This window comes from Neolamprologus brichardi, chromosome 3, assembly GCF_056152115.1.
Source record: "Neolamprologus brichardi isolate AB-2024 chromosome 3, ASM5615211v1, whole genome shotgun sequence".
NCBI lineage: Eukaryota > Metazoa > Chordata > Actinopteri > Cichliformes > Cichlidae > Neolamprologus > Neolamprologus brichardi.
The window spans coordinates 55,287,419-55,314,077 of NC_142106.1; the positions used below are offsets into that span (position 1 = coordinate 55,287,419).

General features: G+C 40.4%; 1 protein-coding gene across 3 annotated transcripts in view; it reads right to left on the reverse strand.

The window, feature by feature from the left end:
• Positions 1-718: 718 nt before the first annotated feature.
• The window catches only part of LOC148105892 (protein NLRC3-like), a 64,872-nt gene continuing 38,931 nt past the window's right edge, over positions 719-26,659 (reverse strand). For 2 of the 3 annotated variants that reach the window (XM_087838928.1, XM_087838930.1), the window contains 2 exons: positions 2,883-3,059; positions 719-914 (listed from right to left, as the gene is read on the reverse strand). In XM_087838928.1, the coding sequence (XP_087695054.1) occupies positions 719-914; positions 2,883-3,059 (373 nt within the window). Of the gene's footprint in view, positions 915-2,882; positions 3,060-8,090; positions 9,892-10,032; positions 10,262-10,661; positions 10,741-15,166; positions 15,281-15,392; positions 15,543-15,654; positions 15,807-26,659 lie in introns of those variants that run through there. The other variant, XM_087838929.1, reaches the window with a different exon arrangement.

Consider the following 26,659-nt stretch of genomic DNA (forward strand, 5'->3'; position numbering starts at 1 on the left):
GCCTCATTTCTGCTGTTCAATACTGAAGAAATTTAAACCTTTTAAAATGATGACAGATTACAAACTCTCAGCTGTGTCTGTAATCAAACCTCTGTAACTTTGCTTCACTTCAGCAGCATCAGGTCATGTTCACATGTTGATTCATGGTTTGCTTCAGTTTTTGATCGACTGCAGAATATTTTGAAGGTTATCTGCTATAAAAAGCCAGAACAGGAAAATCTGCTTCATGTGTTTCTGTTTGATCCTCAGTGACTTTGACACAAAGGCCTCTGCTGTTATGATCACACCTCTGATCAAGTCTCACAGTGTCAGCTTTGTTTTTATACATATGGATATGTGCTGATAAATGATCAGAATTATAATATTTCCCACTGTCTGCTGTGTGCCGTGACCTTTGACCTACTAAAGACAGTCAGCTGTGGATTATTCATTGTTGTGTCTGATACTTAGAACTGTGAGGAAGAACACTACACAGTTAATCAGGGTCCCCTCTCTCTGAATCAGGAAAGGTGGGCAGGCCGTGTGTGGGCCGCGGGCCATACGTTGAGTATCACTGTTTGAAATGTGAACATTGTTCTGCTGCAGTCAATGGACTAAACCAGAGAAGAAGAAAACAGACTTTACCATGAAGATCCTCAGTGTGGATCAGTATAATATCAGCCTAATGTCTGCAGTTTAGTGACAGCACAACTTTCACATCATATTCATCTCAGCACAACTAAAACATGCTGACTGACCTCAGAGTTTCAAGTCCACATCCTGGACTCTCCAGGAAACCACACAGATGCTTCACTCCTGAATCCTGCAAGTTGTTGTTCTTACTCAGGTCCAGCTCTCTCAGATGGGAGGGGTTGGACTTCAGTGCTGCTGCCAGATAATCACAGCTGATCTTTGACAAACCACAGCTCCTCAATCTGTATAAAGAATGAAAGATGTAAGTTTAGTAGACAAAGTGTGAGCTTGAAATCATTCAGTGTTTCATCATCTGTTCAGAGCTGAAGAAGGTTCAGAATGTAGAAGATTAGAAAATGGAAACTCCAAACAGCTGAAGCCAACAGGAAGCAGCTTCAAACAAACACAACAAGAGAAAAAACTCTGAATGTTTCACATTAAAGTCGTACATTTATCATAAAAACAGGACAAAGACTTGAAAAAGTCGTGTTTTTCCTTCCAGAAACCACAAGGCTTCACTTTTAAAGGTGAAGTGTGAAAGAAATGGACATATTTGAAGTCCAACACCTTTGTCCAGTCATATTATTAAAGCAGACAAACTACAAACTCATTTTCATTCCAACAAGTCATCTTCTGACCTGGACTAACAACACTGGTCTCTATGTGCAGCTGGCTGTGAGACCAGTGCTCAGGGAGCGTCTACAAAGTGCAACACTGAAAGAACATCACACACTAATTTGCTTCCAGCACTTTCACACAAACATCTACTGTCATTATTGTCACCAAACTCTGTGGATCCTTTATTGCAAATACAAATGGGATTCAAATGGTCAGATAAAAGAGGGTTATGAGGAAATATGATGAAATGTTGTGTATTAGCAGCAAGTTATTGAATCATTTTCCTCAGAAAGCAAACAAAATGATTGACAAACATGTTTTTACGAACTCAGTGTTGGACTTGGATCAGCAGGATAAGCTGATGTTTAAAGGCATTTGAGTCTCGCTGTATGAGAGTCCAGTTATTACTCAATATTTATGGATGATGTTCTTTCAGTGTTGCACTTTGTAGACGCTCCCTGAGCCTCACAGCCAGCTGCACATGGACCAGCTGACATTACCCAGCATTAGAGGCGGGTGTAAAAAAATGGATTTTCCTATTTAAATGGTTTTAATTTGAATAAAGCGATGTTGATTCATTCAATCCTGAATCGATTTTTAATATAAATGTATTTTGCCAGAATCTCAGGTTAAAGCTCCCAAAAGTATTTCAACAACAACCAAACAGATAAAACAGTAAATGAGAGCAGCTAAACACACAAAGATGGAAACACAGAGCGTGGATCGTTCACTCGACGGCACGTACACGGAGACGCCGTCGCAGCTGAAAGTGGACAGCTCACAGATCCTGAAGCTGCAGGTTTCATCTGTCTCCAACCAAAACTGACTGAACCAACAGCAAAAGAAGATCCAAACTACGCTTTATGTTTGATGAACATCGTCATGAATTCTCTCTGACTTTGACGTTTACTTCCTGCACAGCTCTCTCTCTCTCAGTGTACTTCAAGAACAGTTTACCTTCAAAAATCTGTTTTCTGCATTATTTACTGCTTATTACGCACCAGTCTGCTGTTGTGTTCACTGCTGTCGGCCTCCGAAAACAAAGCCTCATTTCTGCTGTTCAATACTGAAGAAATTTAAACCTTTTAAAATGATGACAGATTACAAACTCTCAGCTGTGTCTGTAATCAAACCTCTGTAACTTTGCTTCACTTCAGCAGCATCAGGTCATGTTCACATGTTGATTCATGGTTTGCTTCAGTTTTTGATCGACTGCAGAATATTTTGAAGGTTATCTGCTATAAAAAGCCAGAACAGGAAAATCTGTTTCATGTGTTTCTGTTTGATCCTCAGTGACTTTGAGTTGTGTCTGATACTTAGAACTGTGAGGAAGAACACTACACAGTTAATCAGGGTCCCCTCTCTCTGAATCAGGAAAGGTGGGCAGGCCGCGTGTGGGCCACGGGCCATACGTTGAGTATCACTGTTTGAAATGTGAACATTGTTCTGCTGCAGTCAATGGACTAAACCAGAAGAAACCATGAAGATCCTCAGTGTGGATCAGTATAATATCAGCCTGATGTCTGCAGTTTAGTGTCAGCACAACTTTCACATCATATTCATCTCAGCACAACTAAAACATGCTGACTGACCTCAGAGTTTCAAGTCCACATCCTGGACTCTCCAGGAAACCACACAGATGCTTCACTCCTGAATCCTGCAGCTTGTTGTTGTTACTCAGCTCCAGCTCTGTCAGATGGGAGGGGTTGGACTTCAGAGCTGCTGCCAGATAATCACAGCTGATCTCTGACAAACCACAGTTCTCCAATCTGTATAAAGAATGAAAAATGTAAGTTTATTAGACAAAGTGTGAGCTTGAAATCATTCAGTGTTTCATCATCTGTTCAGAGCTGAAGAAGGTTCAGAATGTAGAAGTTTAGAAAATGGAAACTCCAAACAGCTGAAGCCAACAGGAAGCAGCTTCAAACAAACACAACAAGAGAAAAAACTCTGAATGTTTCACATTAAAGTCATACATTTATCATAAAAACAGGACAAAGACTTGAAAAAGTCGTGTTTTTCCCGGTCCCGGTCTTCGCGGTCTACGTGGGCCGGGTCCTTCAAAGACTGAAAAAGCTGGAAGTGCAAGGCTGTGAAATTGGACGGTCTAGCTTTCAGATTTGCGTCACCGCTGTGTCGGTGGAGTTTAATAAACTCGGCCGTCTGCTTCTTGCTATCTAAAATATAACAGCACACTGGCGTAAATTCTCGACCGTCTCACACTTCTGTTTAATCAGTTTTCTATTCAACGTTTTTTCAGCTGTGTGAAAATCCCGCAGGAACCCACCCGAAGTTTTATTTAATCTAATAACTTTGATCTCAGCCAAACTGATTTACTCCAGAACAAATAAAACACTGAAAAAAGGCAAACAATTACATTTTTAAGTTATCCGAGTGACTTGTATGTTTAACCTGAGTAGCGAAAGAGCGGGGGCCTGAAAACAATGAAGCAGGTAGTCCGCTGCTCTCGCCGGCCGGACTGACCATTGAACCCCCCGTCTTGCTATCGAGCGGTTGGGGAACAGACGTCTCCGAAAACGTCGGCACACTTTTGCAAATTTGCGATGGCTTGATAAACCAATCAGATATTTGTAATTTACACAGCTACTTTCTCGCCTGAAAATATGTAAAAAGTTTATTTTGTGACCCAGAAAGATTAATAAGAGTCATTTTAAAACTTAGTAGCGGCCACCATTGTTGGCACCTGAAATTTGGCTGGGCCGCACTATGAATTCTGGGATATGGTGGGCCACGAAGGACACACCAGACACATCCTTCAAATTCGGGGAAATGAAGGACGCATTTGTCGGCCGTTTTGGGACACAGCTACTAATTTGCTTCCATTATCCAACCTGAAGAGGAAACAGAGATGGCTTCAAAGTAAAAGCTGCTCCTTTTGGACAAAGTATCAAAGAAAGTCTACAGTATAACATAGAAAAGACAGAACAAAGTTTTGGTTGTTTTTAAATTGTGCAGAAATGAAACTACACTAAGCTCAATTATGTGACAGACATTTCATCTCATGTCAGTTTGGCCTCATCCTGGGCCGGATTATCCAGCACACACTCTGACCACAGGCCCAGGGGCCACGCACAGCTGGGCTCCATCCAAGAGACAGGAAACAAACCAACACAATAATAAAAAGCACCATGTGATCTTCTTACATCTTCAAGACAAACATAGTAAAAACATGAGCATATTTGTTTCCTGATAAAATGATGTGACAGGTAGAACAGAGTAAAGTTGTGGTGTTACAGCCTTTCTCCCCTCTGCTGCCGAGGCTGTTAGTCTCTCCCAAACTCAGCTACAGGACTTCCAAATGAATGAAAGCAGCAGAAGTGGCTTTACAAATGAAAGAGGAAGAGGAGAAGAAGAGGAGAGGGAGGCCACCCTGACCATCACTCCAGCTGAAAACATCACACTTCCATTAAAGTTGGTGAGAAAATGTTGAGCAGGATGAGCTGCTGGCTAATCTGGAGGCTGTAGCAGCAGCTCACAGTCACAGTGGATTTCCACTCATGAAAAAGCTCTGGCTGCTTTATTTCTCATCTCATATCAGAGACTTTAGTAAGTAAGTAAGTAAGTAAACTTTATTTATTAAGCGCTTTTCACAGACAGACAATCACAAAGCGCTGTACACAAATATTAAAATAAAAAATAAAATCAATAGACAATATATACAATGTAAAAGATCAGATGTAAATAATGTAAAAAATATAAAATATGTAGATCAACAAAAGGCTTGTTTGAACAGAAGAGCTTTTAACTGTTTTTTAAATGAATCCACAGAGTCAAGCAAACGTAATTGTAGTGGCAAACTGTTCCACAGCCTTGGTGCAAGAGACTGAAAGGCTCTGTCTTCAGTCGTGTACGGGGAACAACTAAGAGACTCTGAGTCTGTGAGCGGAGATGACGAGGAGCAGTGTATTTTATAAGAAGCTTGGATAAGTAATCTGGAGCCTGGCCATTTAGTGCTCTATATGTTAAAAAAAGAATTTTAAAGCGAATTCTAAACTCTATTGGGAGCCAATGTAAAGAATATAAGATGGGAGTAATGTGAACACACTTGGTAGAGCGAGTTAGTAGTCTGGCTGCTGTGTTTTGTATAGCTTGGAGGCGAGAAAGAGATGATTTATCCAAGTTAGTAAACAGGGAATTACAGTAATCTAAGCGTGATGACACAAATGCATGAATGAGTTTTTCCAGTTCAGCTGAGGAAACCATATGTCGCAGTTTAGATATGTTTCTTAAATGATAGAAACAGGAACGAGACAAAGATTTTACATGAGAGTCAAGGCCCAGAGAAGAGTCAAATATTACACCAAGATTTCGAATATTTGACTTGACAGATGGACAAAAAGAACCTTGAGCCTGTTAAGTAGGATTTTTTGGTCGATGGTGTCAAAGGCTGCACTAAGATCAAGCAAAATGATCACAGAACAGTTCCCTGCGTCAGATGCCATTAATAGATCATTATAGACTCTTAAGAGAGCGGTCTCTGTAGAGTGCTGCTTTTGAAAGCCAGACTGAAAAAGGTCAAGAATGTGTAATTTACATAATAGAGACCTGAACTGATTTTCAACAATTTTTTCAAGTAATTTACTTACAAATGGCAATTTTGAAATAGGTCGGTAATTACTAGCAGAGCTAGGATCAAGATTCTGTTCTTTTAACAGAGGAGTTACCTCAGCATGTTTAAAATAAGATGGAACATAGCCTTGCCTCAGTGAACTGTTGATGATGGATAGTAATGTGGGACCAATGCTGGTGATAGACCCGGACAGGACAGAGGGAGGTAATATATCTACACAGCATGATGAGGATTTCATTTTACCTAAAACTATAATTAAGTCATTTAGTGTGATTGGAGAAAAGGAGGTAAATGATCCAAGACAGCAAGGGGTATCTTCATAAGTGGAAGCATTTGAGGAAATTTTGGATTTCAAGTCCATCACCTTATTTACAAAGTAATTAAGGAAAGTATTACAATCTTTATCAGAAAGCAAAAGAGCATGCTGGGTTGGAGGAGAAACAATACTGTTGATGGTATCAAATAGAATTCTTGAATTATTTTTGTGACGATTTATAAGATTATTGAAGTAAGAGGGTCCCAGCTCTTTGACTGATTCATTATATAGGTAAAGTAGTTCTTTGAAGTGCTCACGATGGACAGTCAGACCGGTGGACTTCCACAGACGCTCTGCTTTCCGATAGGAGCATCGAAGACCACGAGTCTGATTATTTAACCATGGTGTCCGGGAACTAACAGAGCAATAACTGGTTTTGAGAGGAGCAACCTGATTTAGAATGGCAAGACAGTGTTCATTAAAAGAATTAGTTAGAAGCTCAACCTCGTTAGATCAACTTTTAAAATTAAAAAGAGAGGAAAACTCAGAAATTATAGAGTCATCAATAAAGCGCCTGCGCCTAGTAGAACCTTGAGGATGGGACTCTGAATAACCAGATACAGTAAAAGAGACTGACTTATGGTCACTAAAAACAACTTCATTTAAATTCAAGTGGTCAAGGGAAACACCATAGGTGAAGACCAAGTCCAGAGTGTGCCCAGCCGTACTTTAATGGTTCACTGAAGCTGTACTGTGATGCTTCCATATTCCAGTGAGGCCTCCATAATGATTTCAGCTGTTCTCTACACACACTGTGTGCCCGGTATGGCTCAAAGTCTCTGCAGCCTGTTTTTATCTGCTATCATCAGATCTTCATCATCCTCATTCACATCCCTCACACACTCTACAGCCTCATCAGCACTAACTTCATCTTCACTGACTGATGGAGCACAACATGAACCTGTGGAGGCTGAAACACTGTCCTGTCAAACATCTCCCCGTCACCACTCCACTTCTGTCAGCCTTTAAATGAACCCTGCTCAAGTCTGTCACTTCTGTTTGGAGCCAAAAGAGGTTAAAGATTATGTCACTACATTCTTGTCTAGAAAATATTAAAAGTGTATTTGGTGATACAAAAAAAAGGGTAAAGTTTAAGTATAGTTTGGGTCCACACATGTCCAAACCCTGGTGTGTAGGCCTACTTAGTATTGAGAAAAGCCCACTAAAAGAACACCCACCAGACCAAAGCAATGGTTTTGACTTGATCAGCATTAACCCCGCCCCCTGACTTTGATGGGTGAAGCTGACAAATAAAATGTATTTATGAACACCGATGCAGGGCCAGGAGTAGCAACGTGAATTAAATAAATACATCATTAAATAATTCATTAAATGTGTCAGTAAAATAATTAAAATAGAAAACAAACCAATAATTGATTAAATATGTAATTAACTAATTAGAATTGTACATAAAGAAATAATGAATTATTTTAAATGAAATTAACTGATAATTCATTATCAATATTTTTTTAATTAATTATGTACACTTTTAATTAATTACTGAAATAAATAATTCATTAGTGATGTATTTATTTAATACAACCATAAAATTACAGCTAGTTTACTCAAAATAAATTTAAGACATCAATATTAAAGGTTAAATTATGATAATAAATACATGCAACTATAACTGATGACATAAGAATTTGGATTTTTTAAGCTAAAGTGAAGGTGCTGACTCACTTGGCCTGTTACTCTCAAATCCTCCCTAATAACAATAACATAATTACACGTTAGCCACAAGATGGCAGCAATATTAATATAATTCACATGTATATAAAGGTACAGTGATTATATTACAGTGATTTTGACAAAAACAAAACAGAAGTTCATGGCTGTGTGTTTTTCCATAACATACCAACCAAATTCGATAATAAAAACTTTATAACTTACAGAGCTTTTTTAGAGACTTTGACCACTGGCAGCAGCCTCAGAAGAGCCTCCTCTGAAGCAAAGTATTTCTTCAGGTCAAACACATCCAGATCTTTTTCTGATGACAGTAAGATGAAGACCAGAGCTGACCACTGAGCAGGAGACAGTTTATCTGTGGAGAGACGTCTTGATCTCAGGGACTGTTGGATCTCCTCCACTAGAGAACGATCATTCAGTTCATTCAGACAGTGAAACAGATTGATGCTTTTCTCTGCAGACAGATTGTCAGTGAGCTTCTCCTTGATGTACTGAACTGCTTCCTGATTGGTCAGTGAGCTACTTCCTGTCTTTGTCAGCAGACCTTGTAGGAGAGTCTGATTGGTCTGCATTGAAAAACCCAGGAGGAAGCGAAGGAACAAGTCCAGGTGTCCATTGGGGCTCTGTAAGGCCTTGTCCACAGCACTCTGGTGGAGAGATTGGAGTTTTGGTTTATCAAATAATTTAGACCACATGGACGTTGTTTGTTGTTCTTCCAGCAGATTGAGTCCAGAGTTGATGAAGGTCCGGTGGACATGAAGAGCAGCCAGAAACTCCTGAACACTGAGATGAACAAAGCAGAACACCTTGTTCTGGTACAGTTGTTTCTCCTCTTTAAAGATCTGTGTGAACACTCCTGAGTACACTGAGGCTGCTCTGATATCGATGCCACACTCTGTCAGGTCTGGTTCATAGAAGATCAGGTTTCCTTTCTGCAGCTGATCAAAAGCCAGTTTTCCCAGTGACTTAATCATTTTCCTGCTCTCTGGACTCCAGTGTGGATCTGTCTCAGTCCCTCCATCATATTTGATCCTCTTGACTTTGGCCTGAACCACCAGGAAGTGGATGTACATCTCAGTCAGGGTCTTGGGCAGCTCTCCTCCCTCTCTGGTTTCCAGCACATCCTCCAGAACTGTAGCAGTGATCCAGCAGAAGACTGGGATGTGACACATGATGTGGAGGCTTCGAGCTTTCTTGATGTGGGAGATGATCTTCTTGGCCTGCTTCTTATCTCTGAATCTCTTCCTGAAGAACTCCTCCTTCTGTGGGTCAGTGAACCCTCTGACCTCTGTCACCATGTCGACACACTGAGGAGGGATCTGATTGGCTGCTGCAGGTCGTGTTGTTATCCAAAGGCGAGCAGAAGGGAGCAGGTTCCCTCTGATGAGGTTTGTCAGCAGCACATCCAATGAGGTGGACTTTCTTGTTTCAGTCAGGATTTTAGTTTTTTTGAAGTCCAAATTAAGTCGACACTCATCCAGACCATCAAGTATGAACACAACCTGGAAGTCTTCAAGCCTGCAGATTCCTGATTCGTTAGCTTGATTAAAGAAGTGATGAACAAGTTCCACCAAGCTGAACTTTTCCTCTTTCAGCACATTCAGCTCTCTGAAAGTGAATGGAAATATGAACTGGATGTCCTGGTTGGCTTTGTCTTCAGCCCAGTCCAGGCTGTATTTCTGTGTTAAGACTGTTTTCCCAATGCCAGCCACTCCCTTTGTCAGCACTGTTCTGATTGGTTCGTCTCTTCCAGGTGAGGCTTTAAAGATGTCTTCTTGTCTTATTGCTGTTTCTGGTGTGTCTGGTTTCCTGGATGCTGTTTCAATCTGTCTGACCTCATGTTCATCATTGACCTCTGCAGTCCCTCCCTCTGTGATGTAGAGCTCTGTGTAGATCTGATTCAGGAGGGTTGGGCTTCCTGCTTTAGCGATCCCCTCAAACACACACTGGAACTTCTTCTTCAGTTGGGCTTTAAGTTCACGTTTACGGAGTGAAGCAAATATTTCTGAAGGTAAGAAATTCAGAAAAAAATATTATATAATAAATATCATAGTCTTTCAGTACCCTGAAAGGATGAATGCCTATTGGTCCATTTCTTGAGCTATTAGGAAAGATCAATATTAAGTCTTTAGAGAAATTCTCTTACTGCTCTGCAGATGGTCAGCCATCTCATGCTGCTTAAGTCTCCTCAAGAAGTGGAGTGTGATCTTCAGAAATGCTTCTCTGCAGCTCTTTCTTTCATCTTCATCCTCACCTTCAAACATCTCCTCATCCTCCATCTGGCTCTTTAAAGTTTCTGGGTGATCTGGACTCAGAACCTTCTTGATTTTCTCCAGCTCATTCTTCACAAATGTTGTGATGTGTTTCTCCAGCCGCTGGAAAAGAAGACTATATGAATTACCCAGTGGTAAATGGACTGGTTCTTCTATAGCTCTCTTTGATACTCTGTGCACACAAAGCATTTTATACAACATGCCTCATTCAACCAAGCACATTGTTCTATGCTTAAATACTTTCTTTCACACTCTGGTGGATGCATCACAGGGCAGCTTGGGTTTAGTACGTTACCCAGTACATTTGCCAGCCAGGGTTTGATTCACAAACCTTCTAACTAGTAGCTGACCTGCTCACCTCCTGAGCTACAGTCACCCCAATCTGACTGAAATCATGGAGCCCAAACTCTGATTTATGTTGGACACACTGACAATCCTCTGGTCCACAAAGTGTAGCATAGAGGTGACTGAAAAGAACAAATGTAAACGTAGTACTACAAACCATAACCACAGAGTCCAGGTGTGTTTGATGTTGCTGTGCAGACTGACCAGTGGAAACCTCTGCTCTCTCCTGGTCCACTCTGTGGAGGAGTAATGTATAATTAGCTCATGTTATGTCTGTCCACACACAGACACAAGCTAAAGGTCCATGAAGTGATGTTTGGATGGGTTCAGTCAATCAGATGACTGTCATGGTGAAGCTTTGCTAGTCCTGGTGATCCCACTGAGAATTAACAACTCAGTTTCCAGATGTCTGTAGTTTTCTGCTCAGTTTCTTTAGTCCAACAGCTCTTACCATCTCCTGCATAAAGCTTTCCCTCCATGCTCAGATGCCCTGGAACAAGGTGCTCTCTTTATATCAGTGAGTGGTTTAAAGTGCCAACTTGCAGTGCTTGCCAAACTTTGTGTCAGCAAAAGTAGTTCTAATGTTTCTTACATTTCTTACATTTCTTACATTTTTACACACAAAAAATAAATTAACGCAAAAACATAAACTTTTCAGATATTTTGTTTTACAATGTTACAAAACTCAGTTCACAACTACACAGTCTGATTTACAAGTACAAAATATTTATGACCACAGTTTGAGCCGATGTATGTCCCGAGTCTGTGGACTCAGTGGTTTTGTTTTGATTGTTGTTGTCTTTTGTTACAATTTCCTTCTGATTAAGATTTTCTAGTTCTGAGGTTTTGGTTTCTGTGTTCCCTCTGTACTGTGTTAGTATTGTGTCTCTGTGTTTACTTCCTGTTTTATTTTGACAGTGCCATGTCCTACGTTAGTGTGTCTACTTTTACTTCCCCTTGTCTGGTTATGTCCAATTAATCCTGCTGTGTCTCCCTCCCTTTTCTCATTCCCTGATTGCTCTTGTGTGTATATGAGCCCTTTGTTTTCTCCTGCTTGTTGCTGGTTCGTCTGTGTTATCTCCCCGTGTCTCCGTTTAAGGTTTCAGGTTAGTTTTTTAGTTTTTTCAGTAGAGATTATCTTAGCTTCTGCACAGGCCATCTCCACTGTACTTCACCGTTTCAATAAAGCTCACTCACTTCATAGCAGTGTCACCATCTTGGGTCCTTTATTAAATTCAACATGGCTCGCCCCGCTAGCTGTGACATAAGATGTGAAAACAATATCCAAAAAACATGAGGGACAAACAGGGAAGAGTTTTAAGGTGCAGGGCCAACAAACTGAGTCTAGCCATAACCTCAGAGTTGATTGAATTAGCATTTTAATTTGGCTGATCTGAGTTATTTCAATCAAGTATATGTTCACTTTGAGTTAAGATTATACGTGATTAATGTAAAAGAAAAAAGCCATCATCACCAACTGATTCTGATTCAGCAGGTTTTCAAATCTAGCGCGTATGTTCTTTCAACCACAGCTCTGATAAATGCTGAGCGCGCAGAGTCCTGAACGGAGCAATAAAGTCCAAAATATCAGTGCAGGTAGAATGAAGAATGTCCGAAAGGTCCTCAACACTTTAACAGCTGGAGTTCATTATTCCAGAGTCCATAAAGGCAGCAGAAAAAGCGGCGCTGTTAGAGCATTAAGCGCTCGCTTTTTACACGCTGAGGCGCACGGCTTATCTACCGAGCAGCGCAGAGTTACAGTGAACAACACAGGAAAATGATCGAAGATGCACAACTCAGATATTTCAGTGATGCACACATCCAGCCCGTGGGAAAGCTCCAAGTCTAGTGTGTGACCTTTTTCATGTGTGCGACCAGTAACCCACTGGGTCAAGTTAAAAGAGTCAATAATATTTAAAAAGTCCTTGACCAGAAATTTAGAGTCACAGCAAACATGGATGTTAAAATCACAAAGGCAGCATCATCAGAAGACATAGCACACCCAGCTCTATCTGTCCATGAAGCCAGATAACACACACCAATGAGTTAAACTGCAGGAATGTCTTAAAGACATAAAGACCTGGATGGCCGCTAACTTTCTGCTTCTTAATTCAGATCAAACTGAGGTTATTGTACTCTTAATCTTAAATCTTAGAAATATGGTATCTAACCAGATTCTTACTCTGGATGGCATTACCTTGGCCTCCAGTAACACTGTGAGGAACCTTGGAGTCATTTTTGACCAGGATATGTCCTTCAATGCACATATTAAACAAATATGTAAGACTGCTTTCTTCCATTTGCGCAACATCTCTAAAGTTAGAAATATCCTGTCTCAGAGTGACGCTGAAAAGCCTTAAACTGATCCAAAATGCTGCAGCAAGAGTCCTGACAGGGACTAGAAAGAGAGAGCATATTTCTCCTGTTTTGGCTTCCTGTTAAATCCAGAATTCAAAATCCTGCTCCTCACATACAAGGTCTTAAATAATCAGGCCCCATCTTATCTTAATGACCTTGTAGTACCATATCACCCTATTAGAGCACTTCGCTCTCGCTCTGCAGGCCTACTTGTTGTTCCTAGAGTATTTAAAAGTAGAATGGGAGGCAGAGCCTTCAGTTTTCAGGCCCCTCTTCTGTGGAACCAGCTTCCAGTTTGGATTCAGGAGACAGACACTATCTCTACTTTTAAGATTAGGCTTCAAACTTTCTTCTTACTTAACGATTAAGTCCCTGTATTCCACCGTTATATGGAAATCAGCCATTATAACTTGTGTCAAATCTACTTGTACCTCACAGTTTTCTAAGTACACAGAGAGCAGTAAACCTCAGAGCAGCAGCACATCAGACTGTGTGCAAAAAATCTACAAGAGAAAATATTTTGACCCATTTCTAAATGATTCTTGTGACCATGCTGCACCACAACACCTGATCTCTGGTTTCCTGACCTCTTCAATCCCACTTTAATACTTGACTAAACTCATCTTCCTGTTTAGGTGTTGAGGCAAAGCCACCCATCTACAATGCAGGCAACAGCAAATGGAGCTATTTTTTATTCCCTTTGGGGTTTTTCTACTTTTGTGCTACAAAATGTTCAAGCTGATTAAATTCATTAGAATAAAAGTTCAGATAATTTTCTCATATTAATGTTGGAGGTAGAAATTCAGGTAACTTTGCACAAAAACTGGCAGAAATTTCCTTCAAAGATGGAGTTTTTACTTTAATACTGTGAGTACATTTCAGAGCCTGTACTCTTTTACCTTTACTTGAGTAAAGAAGTTGAATCAGTATTTCAGCTTTAAGAGGGTATTTTAACACAAACATCAGTCCTTCTACTTAAGTATGTTTGACACTTTGTTTACGCCTAAATTAACTTTACTGTTAACGAGTTTTCATGTTTCTGTAATCCACCAGTGTGCTCATGCTTTTTTAAGTGAAAAGAGATTTTTAATGATCAAATATAATTATTTTTGTTATTTGTGGATTTTAAATGTCCTTGACAGAGACAGATGATAATCATTATCCTGCACTGTGGTCTCAGGTTTGGTCGAGCTAGCACAAAGAATGGCTGGCTATGTTGAACTTCCTCCTGGGATCTACACTAAGAAGTGAGTCCAACATTAGCAGGGTGTCTTTCCTTGATCTGGATTCACTTTAGCATTCACAGTCACGTGAAGCTTGTTATTAACTCGATAAGTCAACCCAGGGTTTCAGCTGAGCGTTCACATGAAACACATGGTGTTGGCAGCATCTGATCAATCATATTCATGGAGACGTGTATCAGCAACAGAGCAGCTGAGTTTGCAGAAGGAAGTCAAACTAAACCATAGGAACAATATGAGGAGATTACACACATAATAAAATACTAGCAGTAACACAGCTGCTGCAGACAAATCAGTCGTGTGATCGTGTGTGAGAGGAGAAGGACTGTAAAGGAGTTTGCTATTAAAAGCTCTGTATGAATGTGGGAGCATTTGAAGGGCTTTAAAAAGGCCAATATAAAATAAAAGGCAGCAAAACTGCTGACTGTGAAAGTCACCAGACTTATCAGACCTCTATGATTAAGACCTGTAAGAACACCTATTTGTACTTGTTGGCATCATATCAAATACACACGTATATTAAGCCTTTGTTTGAACTCTGGTTGAATTTGTTACTTTCAGACTGTGAAACATCACAGAGGCTGCAGCTGCAGATTTTTTTTTTCACCTGGAAATTTACTTTAAATGTTAGATGGAAAATGTATTGCTCAGTTTAACCAAAGTAAGAACAATAATCCATAAACCTTCATAAAGACAAACATCTCCCCAGAACATTGAGCTGCTGAAGTGTCACTGAAGGGAAAAACTATTTGTCCTCCTCCATCCAGCAACACCTGAAACACCTGAGTGGAAGCTCCTCCCTACACTGTGTTTGAAGCAAAGCACAAAGGAGACACCTGCTGGAGCAGCTGGAGTCCTACAGACACTCAGCCTCTTCACTACACAAACACCTCCTACAACATCCACTCTTTCCACTCTGACTGCTGTGTTTGTGGAAACACTCCAACACACACCGCTTCACATACCAACATAGAAATGTGTGTGAAAAAGAGCTGAGCTGATATTAAACATGAGGATTTATTCAAAAATACAGAGTCAGGAACAACATCTAGACACACATTACCTCTCAGCAGCAGAAGAACATCCTTTAAAGTCTAGACCAATACCCTTCGACTTGTTGCTCTTTAAGGAAACACAGCTGGGTTCAGGTCCAGGAGATTCTGGCCTCTTATTGATCCTAAAAGAAAAACAATAAATGTAACAGCTTCATGAGATAGGAAGTAAAAACTGGAAATATTAAATTAAAGACATGATGAACAATCTGAACCTCATAAAAATAATGTACTTACTCTTTGTCACATAACAGTCTTTCGTTAAAGTTTTCAATATTATCCTTCGACTCGTTGCTCTTTAAGGAAACACAGCTGAGTTCAGGTCCAGGTTCTGGATTAGTTTTAGGGTCATGTCCAGCTGAGCCTGGTACGCCCCACAGCTCTGGGCTTTAAAACAACACACACAGAGGTATGAGTGTGAATAATGATGGAGCAGTGATGTGAGTGCTGAGCTGTGACATGGAGAAGAGTCATGGACAGTTAGAGATGGTCATCTCACCTCTGAGCTTTGGTCTGGCTCTCATGTTCCCCACACAGAGTGCTTTTAGAGGGAGGGACTCCCTCCTCTCTGTCCTCACACTGATCCATGCTGCTGAAAACATCCAGATGAACAGAATCAACTTTTTGGGGATTTACTGGATGATTGAGCATCAAGACACTTTTTAATATTTTACTAATTTCTGAAGCATTTTACCAACTTTGTTCAAATTGGTCTGCTGTCATTTTATTGTTGACAAAAAGAGATTTTGAGTTTGACTGTTGACGTTTCCATGTGGGACTGTTGCTGCAACACCAGGATGTTACTACAGAATACACTTTATATTGTGAGCACTTGGATGTTAGTCCAGTGGTCCTAAACTGACACACCTGCACCTGGATTCATTCTGACCAGATTTAAGCCCAACAGTGTTTCATACTTAATACATCAGACACAAACTCTGCAGCTGTCATTGTGTGCAGTGTGTGTGCAGCGGGACACCGTGTCCTATGAGTGTTATACTACAATAAACAGAGCCTGACCGCGGGCATAAAGAGGGCAAAAACCCACTTATGCTCTAAAGATTAAGTTCTATTTCTCTTCAAATGACCCTCAGAGCATGTGGAGGGTCATTAAACGCATCACAGATTACCTCAAGAACAACAAGCTGAAGAACATAAAAACAAACGCAGAGTTTCTGTCTGATGGTTTGAACATGAAACAGGAATTATTGAGCAAAAACAGCCAGTTTACTAACTCTGCAGAATTTATGAACTAATATCAGCGCATTCACCTACAACACACGAATGAATATCACCAGTTAAACTGAAAAAGTTTAACTGGTCTCATTCCCAGACTCTGATCTCACATAAAACTAAGCAGATTTATGCTGAAACTCAGCTGCACACAGCTGATGTTAGCCAGGAAAACAGTACAGACTGCTAACATTACCTTAACATGGAGACTGTCGTGTAATTTATATATATATTCTTAATTCTTATTTTCTGATTATATTGTTTTATGTATTTTAATGTACACACACACACACACACATAGAAGGAGAGAAACAGAAAGATCATTAAAGCAGAGGATTGCAGCAGCTCTTGGATTTTCACTCTCTGCCGGATTTCGGAAGAACGGTCACATAAATTTCATTACAAATTTTTTTGCCTTTGCTTCAATGTGTCTTTAAATCCTTTCTTGTTCAAATTGTTTATTAACATAGTAAAGAAGTAGCTCGGGAACTCATAAAGTAGGAACAGCGATAGTTTAAAGACATTTTCTACAGTACAGAAGATTTCATCATCCACAGTTTGTGAAAACTGCAGTTAAAAAACAAATCAGTAAATTCACAAATGATGGACTCTTTTCAGAGGTACGCTTCATGTACTGATTAACATTTAAGAAAAAACGTGGAAAATATTCTTTTGTTTGCATTTGGAGACTCGGCATTTGAACCATCCCAAATATCTGGACCAGGAAACCAAGTCCTCAAACCAGTAAAAAGGTCAAGGACACAGTTACACGATCGTAAACTAACCTGTTTTTGAATAAAAGAAAACCATATAAGCATTTGCCCTGGAATCTCGGTTGTAAAATAAAAAAAAAAGAAACACTACACATTACTTTTCTTACGTTCAGTATACAGGAGTTGCTGCTCACACTCTAAGTTGCACTAATGAGTCTGTCAGATGTCCCAAATGGAATGTCGGGCCGAACGCGCACTCACGCTGGACACCTCCTGACCTTATTTCCATGAGCCCTCGACTCAGCTGCAAAGTGCTTACGGGGTCAGTTTCCTTTTCATCAGAATTATCTGCTGTCATTCAGACATAAGTTGAGCAATGGTTTAACCAATTTTCCATCAAAGGGATTTAAACCGAACATAGGATGTGAGTTAAGGAAATATAAGTTTGACTATGGAGCACATCTCCTTCAGCGTCCACAATAATGGACTGCATTTCTCTCAGTCAACTGACTGTTTAGGGGGAAAAGCGGCTAATAGTTAGTGGGCTCTGTGTTTGTGGTTGTTGTTTGTTAATCACACAAGGAGTGAACAAAAGCAGAAAAAAACTCTGTAAAGATGCAGACTGTGAAAGTTATGGTTTATACCATAAATCTTACCAGCTGTAACTGGTTTTTTTTGTGTGTTTTAAGTTATAAGCACGTGCCGAGACTTCTGTCTCCCATTAGCGATGTGATCCTCCTTTTTTGTTCCCTATTAATGATCTAATATATATATATATATATATATATATATATATATATATATATATATATATATATATATATATACATATATATATATATATATATATATATATATATATATATAATAAGGCTGTAATGAAATCATTGTGATACAGAGATTTGATTTCTTGTGCATGCTTTGGATAAAAAAGTAATTTTGTCAAGACTGAATGTAGTTTACCATCTGCTCCTCAGTCCAAACTGACTTTATGGTTCATACGTGTCAACTCAGGGAACTCCTGCCGTGACCTCCTCTCTGTGAGCACACACACACACACACACACACACACACACACACACACACACACACACATTCAAGCACATGCATATACACACACATACATAAGGAGGTCTGGTTTCCCCGCCAGTTTCAAGGAGGGTTAAGGATGGTTTCTCCACCGAAAGGAGGTTTTTCCTCCTCCGCTGAGGGCGTTGAGTGTTAGGTTTCTCCACCAATATGTAAGGAGGATAGAGCTCTCATTGGTGCCTATTTTGTGTGTGAACGCGCGTGTGAGCGAGTGCAGGCCAGACGTGGTCTGACGTGGTCTGTGTGAGTGTGGCTGATTGTTGTCTTGTAATGGGGAATAAACTGAGTAATTCTGCCTTGAAAGGGGATGAAATACATTGCAAAGTATTTACTGGGCAGCACGTAGTATGTAGATCATTGAAGGAAGGAAGTAATGAATTTGTGCACAAAGCAGATGGAACAGTGAGTGTGAATGTGTCTGACGTCACTGTGTGTGTGAGACACAGAGAGGTGTGAAAGACAAAGTCAAACATCCAAACTCAGCCTGCAGTTCTGTTCTGTGATTCTACATTTGACTATCCGTTGAGTTTGGTGTGTACTTCTGCTTTGTTCACATGCATTTAGATACATCACCTCCACTCTCCTGTCTTTCCTTCTCTACCATTGCCTCCTAACTAGGGATGGGTACCGGTATCCGATGCCATTATGGCACTGGTTCTGACATAAACGTAAGTAACCAGACTGAAAAGCAGCGCACATTTCGGTGTTTTTTTCTGTGCTTTTTTTCCTGAGATGTCATACACTTTGGATTCTAGCCAATCATTTTACCTTTCCAAGGATAGTAGGCGGGCCCAGGTACGTATGTTCTTTTAGAGCAGAGCTACAGATTAAAAACGCCCAAGGCGAAGCGGTCAAAGTCTGGCTGTACTTCACAGCAAAAGATGCAAACTCAGCAGCCTGCAACAAGTCCTTTAAGGTGATACTGTGCAAAGGAGGTAACTAATGAAACAGGGAGGCTGTAGCTCAGCGGTAGAGCTGGTCACCAACTGATCAGAAGGTTGATGGTTCAATCACAGGCTCCTCCAGTCTGTGTTTCACGTATCCTTGGGCAAGATACTAAACCCAACTTGCTCTCCGATGCATCCATCGGAGTGTGAATGTGTGTGAATGTACTTAGAAAGCACTGAGTGTAGATAAAGTGCTTGTGAGAATGGGTGTGATTGGGTGAATATGGCATGTTGTATAGAGCGCTTTGAGTACTCCGGGACAGTAGAAAAGCGCTATATAAGAATCAGTCCATTTACCATGAAACACCCGGCGACACATAGAGTTTTTTGTAAAAGCCGAGAAATGCTCCGTATTTGATAGCTTGCTGCAAGACCTCACACCGAGCACATCTACCGCGGGTGTGGTGCCTGTTATCGGACCCGGAGTTAGCAACATCCCCCAAGAACCCGAAGAGTAGAGTCCTGGCCCCTAGCCCTGCTAGTGTAGCAGAAATGATGACGGATGATGATGCAGCAGCAGCCGTTCTTCTCTGGGTGAGTAGCTTAATGTTGTTTGTGTGTAATTTACGTTGAGTAGGCTAACCACGTTATTACATTAATGCATGTAAGGTGAACTAGCAAACACCGTCGTAGTTACATGTGTCTGTCTTCTTGTTTGATAGAGTGAAACCATATATGCCCTATAGCTGCAAAAAAGGCTAACATTTTTGTCTTTTTACAAAAAAAACAGCTAAACATGAGAGGTTTCAGGACAAAGTTTGTGTTCTCCATTCTTTAAGCAGTGATTCGAGCACCGATCAAGCACAGACATCGTTTCAAAAGTACCCGTTTGGCACCGGTATCGGATAAAACCTAAACGATACCCATCCCTACTCCTAACATGCCTCCTTCCTCCTCTCCTCTTCCTTTTCTTTCAGCCATCAGTAGCATGACAGTCTTATTCATTATGATCCACACATTTTATTTGGCAAAGCTTTAGTTCAGAATGCCCTTACTAATGCAACACTCCCCATTTACCCAGGCTGCCACTTGGAGTACACTGGCTTGTGGCCCCTTGTGCCAGCATTAGTGCTTTCCTCCTTTCTGCTGCTCACAATTCACCGATCACACTTTGACTATTACCATTAAAACAAGAGTCAGAAAATTTAGCAACAGAGCTACGATACTTTAAATGTTAAAGTTTCATGATTCACGTGTGGATGTTGCATAAGAAAAGCATGATGTATAAAGTATAAGTGTTTCTGACCAGTTGTTCATGTTCCTTCATTTTCCCCTGAAATCTATCAAATACTGTCCAACAGACTGATGGCACAGCAGTGCAGAGGCTGCAGAACCTGCGTCTGAAGCCTCTGGTTTAAAATAGTTCAAATAAATAATCCAGCTATAGTTGTCAGTATTTCCACTGCTGCACAGGAAATAACTTTATTATAAAATAAATAATAAGAAATTAACTTTATTTTTCAAACACAAGCTTTACACAACTTGTACGTTCACACAAGCACTTTTTCCATGTTTCTAAGTGCTTCCTGTCTGACATTCACACTCTAATGGATGCATCGGAGAGCAACATGGGGTTAGTATCTTGCCCAAGGACATCATGCAGACTGGCATTAAACCACCAACCTTCTGGTTAGCAGGTGACCTGCTCGACCACCTGAGTTACAGCCACCTTATCAAAGTGACCAATCACATTAGAATCCAGTCCTGCTTTGGGCTCCGCCTCCAAACCATCCAAAGCGGGTTTATTTGCACCATGTATGCAGGTAAACTCAAACATCCATTCAGCTGCTTCAGAAGGAAAATGTCAGCTTGTGGTTTCAGTCACAGGAAACTCACAGGTTAGAGTCCAGCCAGAGGGCTGCTGTTGTTTATCTGTAAAGTCTTTACATTTACAGAAATAAATAATTATGTGGACACATCTGGATCATCAGCAAACATGAAACCAGGTGACCACCAGGACCAAGCTGACTGCTGACACAGAGTTCATACTCTAACTGCTAGCTGCTCTGCTAGCTAAGTGAACTGATGTTAAAGGTCAGAGTAAAGAAATGACGTGATGCTGCTGGGAGTGACACCACAGACTAGCAGCATTTGGTTACTCAGCATATAATGCAGTTAATCTGAAATCTCTTTTTCTCTCTGAAACAAAGTGACAGCAGACTGAGTCAAAGACAGAAACCTTATTTAAACACCAAATATTCACCGGCTTCACTTCCTGATCCAGGATTCAAAGAGGACGTTGCACTTACTCAGCTTCTTCCCATGAACGTCTTCACTCTGCAGCTCTGCTGTCTGGACAAGGTCTGTGTAGAAACAGAGACAGTCTTCTGCTTCATCAGTCCTCTGTGTCTGCAGGCTGAAGTCACATTAAACACTTCACACCAGCAAAGAGTCTGAAGCTCACAGGTCAAAGGTCAGCTGCTGCACCTTGTGTGATATTGTTTGATCAATAATTAACCTGCAGCAGGTTTCTGCTCCAACTCCAACACACTGAACAACCCTGAGAACAAATCAGATGATGTGGGTGTGTCTGCAAGCTTCAATAGTATTAAACACCTCACACCAGCAATTAGTCTGAAGCTCACAGGTTAAAGGTCAAAGGTCAGCTGCCACACTGTATATGACATTTCAATATGTATACAACCTGACTGTGGGCGTGTGTGCAGCAATAAAGTTTAAACATTAAACACTGAACCATAAAAGAAACTTAAGCTGCAGCTCACAGGTCAAAGCTCAGCTGCTGCACCCAGTTATGACTTTACATAAATCATTATGTTTTCCCTCTCAGCACTTGGGCTGTTTTGACTCAGCTACACTATGGGAAATGGCCAATGGTTCCACAGCTGTTCTTGTTCACAGCATCATCCAGTTAGAGAGGAAACTGTATAATGCAATGATGATGTTCCAGCGTCATGCTGCAATTGTTGCTCCTCCTCCACATGTTTACCTGCCACAGTTTAACTCCACCTCTTAAACAGTCATGTCACCTGATCTGCATGTTTTGTTGTACGATGACGTCATCTTGCTGTTGACAAGGAGGGCGAGAAAAACTAGTTTTGTCCTGCAGATGGCGATCTTGCACTGTGTTCAGAGAGCCGACACTTTGATGATGCTGGTCTACTCAACTTACTTTTAGCCTGGGTTGGACTCTATATGAGCAGCTTCCACTCTGGTTTTCACTGTTAAATACACTTGTTTGATTTCACTTGTAAAAGTTGGAAAATAAATATTAAATTATTTGTTGGTTTTTGAGGGTCAAATATCTTGTTTGATTTGAGGAATGAACTGTTAAGGTGGAGAAATGAATCAGGTTAAAATAGTGGTGCTTTAAATCACTGCAGATGTATAATGTAATTTAAAATGTTGATAATGGTTGTAGTGGGCTTGTAATGTAAATGTGTTCTGATTAAATGTGACATTAATGGTGATGCTGCATAAACCCTGATAAAACAGTTCTATTAGTGGGTCTGTGTGATCAGCATCAGTGGGTTAAGGTGAGGCCTTGACTAGTAGAACGTCATGTTGGTGTATGACAACACATGAGCCAACATCAGACTCCGAGCGCTACGATGCTAAAGATCAGAAGATCCAGCGTGACATCATCGTTACCTGGCAACAGAAGCCCTCAGCCCATCTGACTTTATTGGAGGATATTTACACCAGCAACACTGTTTAGTTTGATATGACGGATTAACAACATGCTGTGATATCCAGTTCATCTGTAATAGATACTGGATCTAATCAGTCAGCAGATATTTGATCACCTTATTTATAACTATACTAGAAACAAATACAACTGTGTTAGTGATTCATGCAAACTTGCATATCAGCCTTTTAAGGTTTTGTAGTATTGAGAACAAAGAGGTTGTGTTAGGGCTGAAAAGCCCGACTTGTTCTCCTCTGCAGGTCATCAAATGCACCACAGAAGTTTGTATTTGCACAAGCCTGTATATGTTTGATGGCTTTATTATTCTCTGTTCAAAGACAATAAATGTGGAAAATGTCTCATGTAGTATCAGCTTCATTTAAAATGACTGCAAACATTTAGAGAACATGTGCTGCTGTTTGTCCTACATTTCAACACTGAACTAACCCTGAAAACGTGATGGCAGGTGGCAGATTGGAGTTCACATGAAATATCGGCTGTATGAAGACTGAAAATATAGATGATAAAAATATGCAGCCAAACATTTGTGGACATGGATAAACTATCTGATCCAAAAAGCAGGAAGTGACACAGCTAGAAAATGAAAGTGTGTAACAGCTGAAGTCAAATGTAATGCAGAGTTGAATCTGCACTTGGATCCATCTGTGAAAGGTCCACATGTAGGGATTACATGAGTCATGATGTTTGTCAGTCCAGCTTGATAACTCCATCTACTGTGGGCTACATATACTGGGCTGGTAGCTCCATAGTGTTGGACAGAAACTATTAAATGTGCATATTTTAAAATCAGAGGCTCTTCTAACACAGGAGCCATGTTGAGTTTAGATCACAGCCGACCACCGGCAGTCTGAAATGGAATGAAGCCCATTGACAGCGAGCAGGTCTAAACTGGAATGGAACGTATCCATGGATAATACACCACTTTATTTGAAGACATCTGTAGCACTGCCTCAGTTCTGGATGTTTGCCGAAACATCCAGAACTGAGCCTCTGTGCCAGACTCCTCTGGCACAGAGGCCAGACTCCTCTGGCCTCTGTGCACTTAAAGAAAAGGTCAAAGGTCAGCAGCACATGTAGTTGGGACAATTCTTCATTTACAAACAACAGTCGCACAAACGATACAATTATTTTCCTCCAATTACGACTTTTCACTTGCAGAAATGGTTCTGTGTGATTTCTAGGCTGTGATATGAAAAACTAGTTCCTAATGGCAGCGATTCACTCAGTAAACATGTGTTTCCTTCACCAACCTCACACACAGATCCAATAAGATCAGGAAGTGGGCAGTATAGTACAATATGTGTTATTTTGTACTGTACTGCCCAAACTAAAGATCTGCTGAAGTGTTGGAAATGATTCAGATGTTTATTTTGGACGATACAGCAGAAGATCAGACATGGAAGTGGAGATAACACAGAAGACATGCAGTCAGACTGGGCCACTGGATTCAACAATGAGCCAATGATCATCAAGTAGTAACTAAAGCAGAGCCCTAACGTTCTGACATTTATCACACAGTTAGAACAAATGTCTGCTGATGACTTCATCTCATGAAATGACTGATAGATGTCAATTCATTGATCAGCTGAGCTGCTGCTGCTGATCTTCTTCTTCATCGTGCACAGAAACATTCAGCTTGTTTCAATCAGTAAATAACTTTGAACTGTTCCCACTCAAAATGCTGTCAGAACAATGATCATTGTTACTCCCCTCGACTCTTAATGAAGCTCAACTTATTCTTTGTGTTTAAACTGACATTTATTTCAGACAAGAGGATTCTTCCACATGTCTTAACATGTAATGATGTCCAACCACAGCTGATACAATGTCATCAGAACTAAAAGGAAATACAAACTTAAATGAATATTCTTACTAAAGTCCTTAAGCATTTTAAACAACGAAACATTCCAACAAAATGATCAATAAAGTACACATTACACTTCACACTGTGGCTATTGCACTTGAATACCACGCAACACTTGTGCATTTACGTAAAACGATAATAAATAAAACATTTACCTCATTGGCCTCACTCAAAGGGAATAAACTTTCATTTTTACGTGGTGGGGAGGTCTAAAAAAGGCACTCTTTATTTATCCTTCTGCAGACGTGCAAACCTCGTGGCTCGTCTCTTAATTAGCTTGCTGAGTGTGACAGCCAAAAAATGCCCTCTTAGCCACAACACAACTTTAGAAAAGGTTCCTATCTAATTGCACAATTAGCACAAATAACACATTTAAACATATAAATCTAATCAACAAACATGAATTACTATTTATTTCTTATGTATTATTTCTTAATATTTCAACTACTTATTGTTTCAAACTTAACTTTTTAATAAAATGAACTTAAATGCGAGAGTTGCCTATGACGGCAGCTGCAATCATTGTAGAACTTCAGAAACATCACGTGTTGTTTTCCACATGTAAGATCAGCAAACATACAGAAACTTCCTGTCGCCACACACGGCCTCTAAAATCTCTTCCACGGTTTCTGTCTGAAGTCCACTCTCTGTGTCGGATCCACAGGAAACAACAAGATCTTATTAACATGGTTTTCAATGTGTCTCCTTACAAAAAGTCCAACCAATGAACAAATGTGTATATTTGTGGAGGCCGAACAAAAGCATGACACATTTCTCTGTTTCTATAAACTGGTGTCAAACACAAATATGAAGAGTTTCATTGACAGACTCCAAAATGCCCCCGCAGTGAATCAAAGAGAAATCCTACAGTGTGGCCAGAGAATCTTAATGGCTCCAACATCAACACATCCACAATGTTGGATCCAGTTCTACCTCACAGAGTTACTAAGACACACCCTCTGCCAGCATTACAACAGCTCCACCTGCTTCACCTGCCTCCTCAGCATCTGTACACCTGAAGAGAAAAGAAAGGCTCCAAAAGCTCAAATCTACAAAGGATTCATGAAGTTTCATCCAACAATAACATGTTTGCCTTCCACAGTGTGCTGTTAGACACCACTGTACCTCTGCCATTTCAAAAAGAGCAGCTTGGTAACACTGGATGGCTTGTAAGGATTAATGAACTGTTTTGGTTTGGTTTTTTTGCTTTGTGTTTAAGTTCCTAATCTTTGTTTTCTTTGTGAACCCGACAACATCTGGAGCTTTTTGACTCATAGAAACATCATTTTGTTCTTTAGATGACAGCAGGTTGGGACTGAATAATCAATCACTATCAAACCAATAAAGACAAAAATGCTGATTTTACAGGAACTTTGTTGGAGAAGCTGTAAAGACATGAAACTGGTGGAGATCCCAAACCAGTTGATAGTGCTGATTATTCCAGATAAAGCTGTTTTTCATTTGAGATGAAATGACTTTCTGTCCTGATATATAATAAAGATGTTAGTTGTTTTTGAGCCCCTGTATTAGAAGTAGATCCAGTTTAAAGTCAGCTTGAGTTTGATGTCTTTATGTCAAAGCTGCTCATGATGTTGAGCTGCTGATGGAATAAAAACAGTGAAAAATGTGCCTCAATATAAAAGCATGTAGTCCAGACTTAAATGTAGCCTATTGTTAGCTGAGGTCCACACACAGTGTTTGACAGTGTAAACTGTGTGAAAGGGCTGCTGGTGGAGCTCACTAGGATGAGCAGGTGACCATGTGCCTCGAGGTGGAGAGCAGCTGGCCTGGTTTGATTCTGACCCGGGCCACGTCCCCTTTCTCTCTCCCTCTGCCTTGCTGTCACTTATCTTCACTGCTCTGTCCAATAAAGCTGAAAAAGGCCCCAAATCAAAGAAATGTGCAAATGTGTCTGTGTCAACCTTTCAAATGCTGTTGAATCCAAAACATCAGCGGCTCCTTGGCTGCTCACTTGCCCTTCTGTCTTTGTG